The sequence below is a fragment of the Hippichthys cyanospilos genome, chromosome 5 (assembly GCF_059441005.1).
Source record: "Hippichthys cyanospilos isolate Australia breed blue-spotted pipefish chromosome 5, RoL_Hcya_1.0, whole genome shotgun sequence".
Classification (NCBI taxonomy): domain Eukaryota; kingdom Metazoa; phylum Chordata; class Actinopteri; order Syngnathiformes; family Syngnathidae; genus Hippichthys; species Hippichthys cyanospilos.
This window is the reverse complement of record NC_142373.1, coordinates 26,049,909-26,064,594: the sequence shown is the minus strand read 5'-3', so window position 1 is coordinate 26,064,594 and position 14,686 is coordinate 26,049,909. Positions and strand designations below refer to the sequence as shown.

The following is a 14,686-nucleotide window of genomic DNA, read 5'->3' as shown; positions in this document are numbered from 1 at the left end:
GGTTTCCCCCGCCAACAGTCCGGAGCGAGCTGCCACCAGTGGATAGGCACCCTCAAGCCCTTGTGACTTTAAGTCGGAAAATCACGGCTGTGGACAGTTTTGAATGGCAATTTTGGTGTATCTTTTTTTCACAAAAATAATGGTCAAACTATAAATCAGAAACACTTTAAGGCGCACCCTCAATTAATGACATATTTTAAAACCTTTTCCATAAACAAGGCACACCGGATTATAAGGCGCACCCTCAGTTAATGACATATTTTAAAACTTTTTCAATCACAATATAGTAATACTGAAAGTAATAACAATAATAACTCTAAACTCTCAAGAGCATAATAACTCAATGTCAATATGACTGACCTTGTTCAACTGTAGACACACAAAAGAAACAGCTAAAGCTTACTTTATCAGTTCATTCCCCATCTACGAATCCCAATGTCAATATCGATCCATATATAAGGCGCACCATCCACTTTTTAAAAAAAATGAAGGCTTTTGGGTGTGCGGAATATAAGGTAACTAAAAATCATCGCTAACACCAACAGCAACAGTCCTTAAGTGCCTGAAACAAATACAAGTCATCTTGCTGTGTACTCTACTTCTTAAGTCTGCTCAGTGGCTGTCAGTTAGTTAAACAATACATCTTGAAGTGCTAAAACGAGTCCACCAATCACTAAACGGTTTAGGCTCAAGAGACCTTAGTAGAATGTGTAAAGAATATAAATAGAGAAAGATCTATTGACCAGGCCAGCTAGGACAGCCCCAAGTGCAAACTAAACACGTTCAAGCATCATTTATTAGACCTGATACGGCACACGATTTCAGAATCAAATGCCAATAAATGCTGCATTTTAGGCTGCTAGAAAGTCCAGAGCTTATGAGGGTTGACTTCAAGGCCTTCCAGTCAAGCGCAAACAAGAAAGCACGGCTGCTGACTGTGACAGGATACTTTTTGTTTTGATATTTGACCTTTTTTGTACGAAATTGATATTTTTTTTTGTTATGATTGACAAATGTGTGTAATATAACTAATAATACAGTTAAATATATTGTAGTTCATAGAACACTTTGCTCATGCACTTGCAAAATGTGCAAACACTTGCTGCTGCCATATTTATTTATAAATATACTTCTATTGCACGAGCGATTACACTTAGAACTATAACAACTACCTCAAATGCACACAGCTGGGACAATCACAATGTTGTCTTGCTTTGTCTCTTACTGTTGGATTGTGTTGTCATACGCTGCTACTTATGTCTTGTCTTGGGGTACTCTTGCCATACCTGCTTTTCGTTTTTAGTTTAGCAACACTAGGCAAAGTAGCCCTAACATACTGCACGTTACTATTGATAAGAATCTAGTTTTAGTATTGTCTCGTCTTGCTCACCTGCACTTTGTTATTGTACATGTAAAACGCATAGGATAATGAGAAACGCAATTTCGATTCCTTTGTATGTTAAGCACATGAGAAGAAATTGACAATAAAATTGACTTTGACTTTGATAGAAGCATTTTAGTGTATCTCCATGGGCTTTCAACGGCAGTCCAATGTATTTTTCTTGGTCAAGAGCATCGTCGTTTACGCTTTGCTGGAATGCAGTACATGCTTTGGTTAACCACACACACACAAACTCAAAATGTAGGTATTGTAATTGTCCTTCCATGTTTGATGTTTTATTCTTATTGAACTAAAAGTGTATTCATATTTTATAACAACACTAGTTATCACATTTCCCTCCATTTCTTTATATCTTTTAATTATTTTCTTTGCTATGTACGTCAGTTAATTATGTATAGTTACTTTAAATGTTTAATTTCACTTTTCTTATTTTGCTCCTTTATTTCATTTGTATAAAGCACACTGAGATCCCTTTGAAATTGAAATGTGCTATGCAAATAATTTTGCCTATAGCACACTAGGCCAGTACAGTACTTCATGTGGACAAAAGTATTGAAACAAACAGGAGTTAGAAAATGGAGGAAATGCTCAGTTGTTCTGCTTTTTGATCCTCTCCGCTCAAGAACAAGGAACAATGAAACTCGATTAATGTGGTCCAAAAATATTTCCCTGAGGAACTCCACATCAAATGACTTTTGTCATTATTGATTAATGTAGAGCTTCGTTGTGCAAAATCATCTATGTGATGCTGTACACTGAAATGGACGAATTGTTGCCCAACCATTCGAATGTTACAACCTCTCCCCCTTATTTCCTTGTTTCCAATTGTTGACATGTGAAAACCCTCGTTTACCCCCCAAAATACTGTATAACTACTAGACTGCAGTAATGCTCTAGTAAACTACTAGAAAACATACGAGACACAAACTTTCGCCACTGCATCAGGGTCAGTTAAACATTTGTGCCATCAATGATTATCCAATCTGCATAATAGTGTTTGTATTAAAATATGCATGTATGTGTATGAATTTGTCATGCCTGTTGAAAGAAAACAAGTCTGCCTGAAAAAAATATGAGCATTACAAATCTGCAAAAAGGTGAACAATATGTTGGAATTCACGATCCTTGGGGTATTTTAATCAAAAGATGTCACAGAGAGCATCAGCTCATTTTCTTGGACTGCTACAGCCTTCAAGAGGCCAAATAAAAACAAGGCCAACGATGTGCCATTACACAGGACAGACCTACCAATACCATCTGTTATCAGAAAGAATATAAAAAGAGAGTGAACTCTGAAATGCAATTTTTGAACCTTGGGTTTTTTGATTCAAGTGTGACATAGAATACTGGCTCTTTTTCATGAGACATGACTGTCTTCCACCAAAACAAAACCATAATAATAATAAGAGTTGAAATTTCAAGAAGAGGGTGTCACGTAGAGATTATGAGCTTGACAACTTGAAATATTCAAAAAGATGTTTTAACTGTTGCCGAAATTCTTGTGCGCATTGCCACTTTTGTCCACTTCATCACCTGTTGAAAACATAAAACAATCAGCACAATAGTGATAATGGGTTTTGGTGATAAAAGCTCAAATTTAATGCCAAAAAATCCAAAATATTGTGCCCTTTGCCTTTATGTTTTCACGGGTTAAAGTAAACAGGAGTAGAGCTGTGCATATGAATTCAGGGGTGTAATGATCATCATTTTTGCGCACCAGGTAACAACAGAACATAACAAAACAGGCTGAATAAGAATATTAAAATGCATGCCTGCTTCTCAATTATTTACCAGGCTGAGATGAAAGACAAAAAAAAAGGTACTGGAAGTAGTCATAATAAAACACATGAAATAACTATTTGGCTTTTCAGGGGGGGAATTTAGTGCTGAAGGCTATGTTACATATAGACCTGTTATACACAAGTAAGTGCTAATGTTCTGCCCAATCAAGTGTGCCTTCAATAAATCTTGACAGCAGTTATTACAACATCCAATCTTATGATGTGTATTTTTACTGAGGAAAAACAAAATGTCATTGTTGTAATGTTGCATGGGCACCACGATCTTCGAATTGATCATTACTGTACTTTTGAAAACAAAATATCTACTGGTGGTTTAAATTTACATTTAATTTGCCTATTTTTTTTTAGTGACAAATAAGGGACAAAAGAGCCAAGTGTGCAACTCTAGAGCAGCAGCCTCTAGACTCCAATTCAAGACTGGGTTAGTTTTGCAAAAGTATGTCACAGATATTTTAACAAGACAACTGCGAAGTGTCTTAACTTGTTGACAGACTAGGTATTTTAGGTATATAAGCAGAACAAACATGCAGCATAACCAAGTCTTTCTGGTGAACAGTTGTGCTTGAAAACAAATGGAAAGCAAGATAATATGAGTGAGGCTCATCCAGAAGTCGGATAAACGTGAGACCCGGGATACTTTTGACAGATTACCAGCCCAGTGCTTGCATAATAACCCCGGCTGTGCTATGTCAAGATGCCATGCCAGCGCTCTAATTTCTCCCCTCGCCAATGAACATCTGCGAACGCGATTGCCGCCCCGCCAACAATTTGAGTCTTGGGATAAGACGGCTTGATCCACTTTAGTCACACTTGGAAATCAGGATTAGCGGAGAAATCGCTCGGCGAGAGAGCGCAATCAAAGCGGGTCAGTCGGAATACGCCGGGACGCTCCAAAATGCAAGGGAGCGCACACTCGACATTGTTCATCAGATGGATGGCCTGTTGCTGGGGGGGAAATAAATAAATAAATGAACCTGACCAAGACTAATACGGCTTTTTGTAGCCTAGAGGCAAAGTCCTCTTGGGCGCACTGTGATGGAGCGATGATTGTAATCAAACTGGCGCCAGTTTTCATTACACGCTGCCATTCTGGGCCTGAATGCAACAACTCAGTTAATCCAAGCTGGGAAGTGGCTGCTGTTGTTCGTCTGGCTGCTCTCGTTGTGGCGGGGTGGGGGATGTACGAAGCATCGGGAGGGAGGTAAAAGGGGGTGGGATTGACAGGTTTGAATGGCGAGACTGAACCAGCCAACCGCCTGTTGCATTGCAACAGGGGACGTTGACGTGCACACTCGACACCCACAAACACGTACACATAAACTCAGAGGGAGCATTTTGTGTCTCGTTTGAAGGGTCACTGCATGGGTTAATAGACTGTTTGAAGCATCTGAGAGCCGGATAAGTGAGGCAGCCTTGTTATTTTCTCTAATCCTTGCTTTCAAAGCTGCAGCGCCGACAGGTAAAGACGCACTTTGCACTGAGATGTTCCACCGCGCTCACAACTTCCTGCATTTTTGACCCTCAAGCTGCAAAGTGGATGAATTCCTGGCAGGAAAAAAGAAACAAAATCGAGCAAACATTGACAAACATACATGGATGCACAAATCTGTAAAAGTGGTAGCTGTAAATTTGAATCCTCTGTATCTAAAAACACAGGTTTGCAAATGCCAAGCAACCTTTTCCCAAACAAATTAATGGAAATAGTTCAGTCAATCTGATGCCTTTGTAAAACATTGAATTTTATATGTGATGTCTTAACGGGGAAGCCGTGTAAAATAATATGTGATGACAATTAGGTTAAACGCACCTTCAGTAGTCAAATATGCCATTCGGATTCATACTGTGTTGGTGGAATATGAATTAGGCAGCAAAATTCTTCGATTTTCCAACTGAGATGGTCGCCATTTTGCCACTTGCTGTTGACTGAAAAATGACATCACGTATGCTCAGAGGTCTTTTGTTTCTGACAGTGAGTGCTGGCAACATTAGGGAAAATGCTCAGGTACTTCTCCCATACAAAACCACAACACACACGGATCACAGCGCCTGGCTTTTGACATTACCCACTGCCATTCTAAAGCCATCCATTTTTTGTCAACTGGCAATGTCAGCTCAGAGTTAGGGTAACTAGTCACGGCTCATCTTTTTTTTTTTTATTAAGTTAAAACATGTGACTTTTGAAAGCTGAGCTTGGATTGACCCTATGGAACTGTGATGTCATTTTAAGTCTACATAAATTGGCAGAATGGCCTCCCACTGAGATGGATCAAAACGGGTGGATTTTGCTGTTTAATTCATACTCCACAAATGCAATATTAATCAGAATGCGATATTCAGACTCATGGGGGTTGCACAGAACACAGCGCATTATTGCAAAAAGTGTTTTTGATATTACATGCTCTTTCAAGTAACAATTTACTTTTCCTGTCGATCAGTGTACCATTGTATGCCATTGCAGTGTTGCAGATGTTGACCAAAGACAAAACAAAGATAGTGGCCTAGAAGAATGAGGGCATCATTGTCATGAGCAGGGTTAAACTTGCAGTGTGATGCTGTGTTTGTTTGTAACTATGCCAGTAAGAAAAAAAATATCAAAGGTTTATTCTAATACAGCCAAATTAGGGTGGGTTTTTTTGCATCTCATTAATTCCATCCCAGCTCATTTGCATTGTTTACATGCGACTAAAAATAAAAGTCACTGTTGTCACTCTCTTGTTGTTGTTCCCTTGCAGATAATTGCAACGGCCCTTTGGTGTCCGCACTGCCACGCTCGTCCTTTCAGAGCTCGTCACAGTCGTCAGTCAGCTACGCCGCCCACCACGCTAAGTTGCACAGGAGAGACGGTGAGTGTCTATGCTGTGACCAGCTGTTACTTCAGCTGCTGATGCCTTTTTTTATGTTTTATCAGCTGTTTAAACATTAAGTTGTCACGTTAACTCACCCTTCTTCGCTGTACGGTAAAATATCTTCTTTCCTTACACTAGGGCCTTGATATTAATTCATGGACATTTCTAGGTATTCCAGTTAGTTAGTTAGTTAGTTAACTAGGTAGGTAGGTAGGTGTGTTTGAATGGGATTGTATCGTGGAATAATTCAAACTAAAATGGAAAAATCTGTTTGTGAAATAAAACAAAACCAGAAATATTTGAAAATATATAAAACTGCATTTGACGTTGATAAAACTTGGGAAATCTAATGAGAGAAAGTATCGTTTTCATCTTTGTCAATTGATAAACATGAGCTGTTGGGTTTCATTTCAATTATTTTTTTTCTATATTGCTTTACATCTGTACCAAAGAAGAAATGCATAACTGTAACAAAGAAAACATCCATCCATCAGCTATAGCTGCTTATCCTCACAGTGGTCGCAGGCTTGCTGGTTTTTATCCCAGCTGACTTAGGCCGGGGGACACCCTGAACTGGTTGCCAACCAATTGCAGGGCACACAGAGATGAACAACCATCCATGCACCCAATCACACCAAGGACAATTTAGTATGTCCAATGCACCTGTCATGCATATTTTTTGGAGTATGGGAGGAACCCGGAATGCCTGGAAACAACCTTTGTGGGCTCGGTGAGAATAAGCAAACGCCACACAGGAAGGCCAGAGCCAGATGGATTCAATTTCGATTCGTTAAATCGATGCGGACGTGCTAACCAGTGTGCCAGTGAGCCGCCCTACAAAGGAAACATTTACCATTAAATATGTTTTAACAACATTTAACAATACAACAGAACGCATAACATTGTCTTATTGCCACATATGGCTTGTTGTCAAAAATGAAAGAGAGAGTCAAAATCTTCTTTTATATAAGCGGATCAGAGATGTCAAGATCACAGCATGCATGACATCACACATGTCTGCTACGGCTAGGTTTGAAAGTAAACAAGCAGCTTTGGCGACCGTTGATGAGTGACATACATACAAAAGAAAAGTCAGATTCTCCAGTCCCATCCAGTTTGCTTGAACACACATTTGCACACTGTGCATGACAATCTTTCTTTGGGTGAACTTGGCCACATCGATTATCCCCTGCACCATGCACTTGACTGAGTCGCAACATGTTTCTACCTTGCTCCAATCTTTCGCTCAGCCATGCTCCAACGCGCTGGAATATGTAGTTGCCCCATTGGTCCTGCGCGAGCTTGGTTCTCCGGTGGAGCACCTCCAGAATGGGCAGCATCGGCTTGGCCAAGCACCGCTCCATATTTACTTGATGCCTTGGCGTAAGCATCATAGCCACTGAACCACCACAGCAGGCCAGAGCCTGAGGTGAACCCATGACATCCACATGTGAAGCGGACGTACTCAACCAAACATGTATTAAAAACATTAATTAAAACGAATATTCTTAGGTCCCAATGTGCATTACTTTTATTTTATTTCATATATATTTTATATTTATATTATTCATGTTAACTCCTTCGCTTGGGGCAAGATATCTTCCCCTATCGACCGAGAGCACTCCAGGTGCTGATCATCATCCCAACTGTTTCACACTCGGCTGCGAAATGCATAGTAAAAGTTGAAGATCACTTCCTGAAGAAGTCAACAGCATCACATCATCCCCAAAAAGCAGAGATGCAATGCTGAGACCACCAAACTGGACTCACTCAAGGTTTCAGCTCCACCTAGAAATTCTGTCCGTAAAGGTAATGGACAGAATCAGTGACAAAGGGCAGCCTTGGCGGAGTCCAACCCTTAAATGAATCCAACTTGCTGCTGGCAATGCAGAGATCTGACTCTGACATCTGTGGTACAGGGATTAAACCAGGGGTCTCAAACTCCAGTCCTCGAGGGTCGCAATCCTGCATGTTTTTGATGCTTCTGTCATTAACTCACCTGAATCAAATTATTAGCTCATCAGCAAGATCTGCAGGAGCTTGAAAATTATCCTAATCATTTGAATCAGGTGTGTTTAAGAGAGCAGTGAGGAAAATATGCAGGTTTGCAGCCCTCGAGGACTGGAGTTTGAGACCCCTGGATTAAACAGTCCAAACCAAAAAGTTTTGTATCCTGTACTCCTGAAGTACCCTTCACAGAACTCCCAGAGAGACACAGTCATGTGTAGACTGGTTGGGTGAATTACCATTAAACTTTGAAGATCCTTCCAACGGTGTGAAGCTGGTTCCCTGTTCCAGAGCAGAGATGAAAACCACACTGCTTCTCCTGAATCCAAGGTTTAACCTGTGAGACCCTCCTCTCCAGCACCCCTTAAATAGATCCTACCAAGGAGGCTGACGTGTGTGATCGTTCTGTAAACGGAACACAACCTCCAGTCTCCCTTCTTAAAAAGGGGGACTGATACCCCAGTCTGCCAAGCCAGGGGCACTGTCACTGCAGTGTTCATGCATTGTTGTAGAATGTAGAGTCTCGTCAACCTAGACAGCCATACAACATCCAGAGCCTTTATGAATTCCAGGAGCATCTCATCCGCCTCACCCTCACCTAACCAAATCCCGAATACGATGATCGGGCATAACGAGTTTCATTATAGTCAAGGGATTCCGAGGAGTGGTTGCCAGCCAATCGCAGACCAATTCATTAGTTAATTAAAAACAACCAGCCTGTTCTAGAAATTAATAAAATAAATAAAATAAAATTTGAAACAATTAATAAAAATGATGCAAAATCAATGTTCCAAAGCCAATGCTTGCCATACGTGGACGGTTGTCTAGGTGTGACTAGTTGTTTTTCTCTACATGCCCTGTGAATGACTGGCATCCAGTCCAGGCTGTATGTTCCCAAACACACATCAAGGCAACTGGGATAGGCTCCTGCTCCCCCATCACCCCAAGTTGTAATAAATATGAAAAACTGGATTGCTATACTATGCACAAATTCTGGTCATTTTCAAACGCACCTTTTACCATCAACAAAGAACACATTGCATTTGTAAGCACATCTGATTTCAGAAGTTTTGAGTTTTTTTCATTATCGCAAACCATTTAAAAGTTCCACCTAATTTCCCTCACGTGAGTATGTGACACAATTGCAACACAATGCCAGCAGTGACTCAGCTTAAAACCACAAGAGTTGACCAAATCAATGTTGCCATTGATTTTTACCGTCAGGGGCCGGCGGCTGGTCTCCGATGGCGAGCGACAAGGAGCCGTGGCTCCAGCTGGACCTTAGGGAGCAGATGGAGGTGACAGCGGTGGCCACGCAGGGATGCTACGACAGCTGGGACTGGGTCAGCTCGTACGCACTCCTCTACAGCGATACGGGCCATGCGTGGAAGCGCTATCGCCATGACGATGGCACAGAGGTCAGTGAATGGAACATTATCTAGCATATCATTATATTTTCTCATAAGGTATTGATAATCCAGCATCAAATATCAATAATAGCTCTGTTCGAAGCCAAACTTCTTGACATCAAATTTATGTTATCTTCATTTGACTTCTTTGGTATATAGTTAGTCAGAAGTCAGAAATGCATTGAATTTCCCAAAGCTCAACTAGGAAATGAGGTTTTAGTTATTGGTCCTGAGAGAGGAACTTTGAGCCAAATTACAACATTTGTAAAACTCACAATTTGCAAAGAAAATGAGAGACATTTTTGTTTGATCTTAGTTTTAACATAAAAAATCTAACTAAGATGCTGTATGTTTTTACCATCTCAAAATAAAGCCAGTCCACATCTTTCACTTTCAGGCTAACAGTGCTGGTTCATGCTTTTATCTCAGATTGGGTTAGACTACCGCTATTTTGTTCTATTTGCTCTTCCCCAAAACAACACGTGAAATCAACTGATACTTCAGAATTCAGATACTCATTTGCTGATGTACAGTAGACTAAAGTGCGTAAGCACATTACACCACATTTAAGATCTCTGTATTACATCTCTTTGTTTCAGTACTGTTTTTAATGTCCCTGTACTAGTTTTTAAATTTCATGAAGGCCTTAGGCCAGGAGTCAAACTCATTTTTATGATCAGCCACATTGCATACACATTATAGTTATTATTTCTGTTGGAGCGCCTTTATGATCGTGAAATCAAATACTTTTGAAGACTCATCGACACACATTTACCTAATCCTGAAATTGGAGGCCAGTAAAAACTGTTCAAAAGGGGGGATAGGAAACAACAAATGCTTGTTGTTTCAACTTTGCAAGTTTAGTGATTTAGTCTTGAACTTGCCGTCCTAACTAGATTTATGAGTGTCACATAAAATTTGATGTGAGACAGCTCAGGCCCCTGGGCTCTTTGTTTGATAGCAGTGCTTTGACCATCAAATGAACAGTGTCTGATTTGCTTTTATCATATCAACCGTTGCATGTCCTGAGGTCTGCTTGTCAGGTTCGGGCAACCTAAGCAACAAAGCAGAAGCAAGAAAACAAACATTTTCCTCACGAGAAGAGCAGACAGGAACCTGCACCTCAGATCTCCTTCAGGCCTGGTTACACTTTCAGTCAGTCCCTCTTTTATTCAATAGGTTTGGTCCTAGTTACAAAACTATTTGTTGCCCTGAAAGGTTAGGGGCGACATTATGGCAGCAACAAGCAGTTTCCTTGTTCATGGGGAACCTAGGTGTGAGTCCATATACTATCAGTTCATGCAATGACAGCTATCTTCTTTCCCGGGAACATGGCGACAGACCCCTTACTTTTCCATCCTGTGATTAGGTCATCGTGCCTGTGGTTTGGACATTAGGTCGCCATGCCTATGACTTAATACAATTGCAGGAGACATAGCAATTCCAACAGAAAATATCTATATCTACCAATATACAAGTTAAAAAACAAATATGCGATAACCTATTTACAATTATTCTAACACGGCTGACACCGGCCTTTTGATTGTTCCTCCAGCTGAAGCAAAAACCTTACTCGTACTCGGAACAGCCTGCCAGAGGGCACCCGAAAAACAGAGGCTGTTGACGCTTTTAAGGAGATGCTCAATACTGATCTGCTTGGTTTTGGTTGAAATTATTAATTAATTTAATTATTTATTTATTCATGACATTTTAACCCATGTGTCTATTATTTATTTAGATGTTTATGTATTTAGTCATTTATTTATATATAATTTTATTATTTTTACTTTTTGCCTACTTTTTGCCTTGTAGTCTAAATTTGACTCCAGTGACTCCACTAGGAGGTGGGTTCGGCCTGCCTGGGGGGGAAGTCATCTTGCACTTTCCCTAGACCTAGGGAACTGGGGGGTGTTAGGGTTGGGGTTAGGGGAGGGGGGGCCCTCTGTGTAGTAATGTGGAGTATCTCCCCTGGTCCCCCCGGTCATGGTGGTCTCTGTGACAGCATCCTCTTGGTGTGTGTGGATTGTTCCCTACAGATTGTCTTTCTTCACCGTGATCCTCGGTACCTTATGTTTCTACACTTTCACTCAGTATACAAGTATAGAGTTTGTGCTCTGATTGCGTGCATGTGTGTAAGTTGGCTTGAGCATGTGTAGGTGTGTGTGTATGCGTGCGTGTGCAGGTGTGCATGTGTGTGTGTGAGTGTGAGTGTGTGTGCAGAGGTTTAATTGGGAATTTTTGCATGTATTTGTGAGAATAGGTAATACTATTTCAATTGTCTCTCTATAAAAAATACATTTCATTTTAATTTATGAAATCCATGACATAACTAACATTAGATTTTATTTAATTAGATGATTATGCTATCTATTTGTAGCTTGCCATATCTTTCTCATATGATTAATATTTTGGTACTGTTATCAATTACAAATTAAATATTTTGTACAGTGTCACGCTGCATATCATATGCTGGGTAGTATCATTTCACTAGCGTCTTAATATCTTTTTTAAACAAAAAAACACTTGTGCATGCTACTGTTTTTATTCATTGAAACACATTTTAAAATGTTATTAATGTAAAATGTAAGTACCTGTATAAACAGTATGTTGATTAACTTTTTTAGTCAAGCCATAAAAAAACAACAGCATCTATTTCTATGATGTAAAATCGATCATCTTATACAAGTCTCAATAATTAAAAAAAAGCTGTCAGGAGAACAAAAAAAGACATTTAGAGAGCTAGACTTCTTGAGTTACTAACTAAAATCAAAATACTTAAACAAATAATGATTGAAAGCATCCTTGCTGGCTGCAAAACCCATATCCAAGAAAACAGTGAATCTTTTAAATATCATTTGCACTTTTTTAAAACTATAGGCGCTTGTCTAAACTGTAACTGAAGTGTAACAATGCTGTGTTAACAACTAATTGTGTGTGACATCTGTGAGAGGTGTCACGTTCAATAGCTCCTAATCAGTTCCACAGAACATATTGGCAACATAGAAAAATCAAAACAAAACCTCATCTGTTTGACAAAGGAGAGAAGGCTTGGTTAATTTTGCTATTGCGCCATTGGGCAATTACACACTTTAAATGGATTGACAGGTAGAAAAAAAAGCCACTAGAGAACAATTTACCAGCTTGTTAACAGCTTTTGACATAACTGGGACAAATACAATGAAGACCGGATGACATATGCCAGCATTGGGGCTATTTTCTTCGGCGTGAACTGAGACCATTTACACGCTTCGGAGTGGCACAAGTCGAAATGTGCGAAAAAGGTGGGAGAACAGAAATGCGTAAACTGACTGTGGCTATATAGACAGATTGCTAGCACATTTTAAGAAGTAGCTGTTGGATCTTTAGGCAAACGATCATCCCTTTCAATTAGTTGGCCACCTTTGATTTGACAGAATTTTGCAACGTTTCCTAGAACTTTTACATGTACACAAACTATGGTAAAAGGGTAAATATTCATTTGATAAATAGTCATTTGCAGGTGTTAACACACACATACACACTAATGACGTGCTTCGGTGGAGCGGTGCTGCGCGCCTCATAGTTTAGGGACCCGAATTTGAATCCACTTTACTCCGGCCTTCCTGTGTAGAGTTTGCATGTTCTCACTGAGGCCGCGTGGGTTCTCTCCAGGCACTCCAGCTTCCTCCCACACTCCAAAAACATGCATGGCACGTGTATTGGACACAAGAAATCGTCCTTAGGTATGATTGGGTTTGTGAATGGTTGTTCTTCTCTGTGTGCCCTGCATTTGGCTGGCAACCAGTTCAGGGTGTCCCCTGCTTACTGCTTGAAGTTAGCTAGAATATGCACCAGCAAGCCTGTGACACTTGAGAATAAGCAGCTCTAGAAAATGGATGGAAGGACACACCAATGGCTGGGCTGAAAGACAGTACGGATGTACTAATCATGACTAATCAAGAACAGGCCCTGAACACAAGATCAATATCGGCTGACATCTACCACAGCAGAGTATCCCAGGTGCAGGCTGTGCAAAATAAATAAATAAATAAAGAAAAATACATTTAAAAAACAAAAAACAAAAAAAAGAGATGGTGCAGCACATCACACCAGGGCGTAAGATGCTGGTCGGCAAGGTGTAGATGGAGCGGCATAGCCAGGTAGCAGAAATAGTGGACCGTAACATCAACAATATGGATGGGAGGTCTCAAGACGGTGGACACCCCCAAAGGTGTGAAGCGCAAACAGGCCATGATCCTGTGGGACCTACAGATACAAACTGATAAATGGTGATAGCCAACCAGCCTGCACTGGGGGGCTGGATGGGTGGCTTTAGCAGATACCAGGAAACAACATCTGATGTCTGGGAACAGCTAATTTCCTGCACATAACCCTAAAACTCCCAGGACCCAAGCATTAAGGTGATACTTCCCAAATATACACACACACACACGCACTCACACATCCAATATCCATCCATCCATTTTCTATAAACATGTTGGGACTAAACATGCATGCATGTTCAGTCTGTGAAAGAGAGGATATTGCTGTTGGCAGCCAATTACAAAAAACTTCCATGTACCACCTTTTTGCTTAAATATCTCATGTTATTACCTGTGGCTTATAATCCAGTGTGGTTTACCCGTGACAAAATGCCTTTTTTTGCTCATTTTTTATACCGGTGCGGCGTATATTTTCCAAAGCACTTAAACGTCAAGAAATCAGCATCGGCAACTAAACCCTGTCTCATTAAAACTTAAAACTTGCCTTATTATATGTGATGCTGTCGAAACTTAAAAGAATTAATAAATATTTTAAATAAATATCCACAAATTTTTATGAAGTCCAAATTACAAATCGCAATTTAATATAAGAACATCATTTTATTTCTTTACTATTAATGAATATGAACGAAATGAAAAAACACAAACATATTAAAAATGAAACAATAAAGAAAGAAAATGTTTGCTCTCACCAAAACAAACCGGTCACAATCGAGCAGTCTTTTCAATACCTCCCGATTTCCCGGGTATCCCCGTAAGTTTTAAAAAAGCACCGTAGTGCGTGCGTCCAGCCATGCTTTGTTGTCTCGTTGCTCCCTTAGTTAAACAATTGAAGTTTGCAAATGCAGTTTTGCTCCAAACACCAAATCGATCCTTTGCAAACAAAAGGCATTCTCAGAAGAACAATTTGCCAGGGTTAGCTCACACCCCTGGAAGCCCAGTCGGAAATATGGCCAAG

At 40.2% G+C, this 14,686-nt stretch overlaps 1 protein-coding gene across 1 annotated transcript in view; it reads left to right on the top strand.

Annotated features, from left to right (window-relative positions):
• LOC148424135 (contactin-associated protein-like 5) overlaps window positions 1-14,686 on the top strand; it is a 176,718-nt gene that overhangs the window by 48,971 nt on the left and 113,061 nt on the right. Inside the window, exons 2-3 of the mRNA XM_088414911.1 lie at window positions 5,937-6,047; window positions 9,282-9,475. Of these exons, the coding sequence (XP_088271037.1) occupies window positions 5,937-6,047; window positions 9,282-9,475 (305 nt within the window). The remainder of the gene's footprint in view (window positions 1-5,936; window positions 6,048-9,281; window positions 9,476-14,686) is intronic.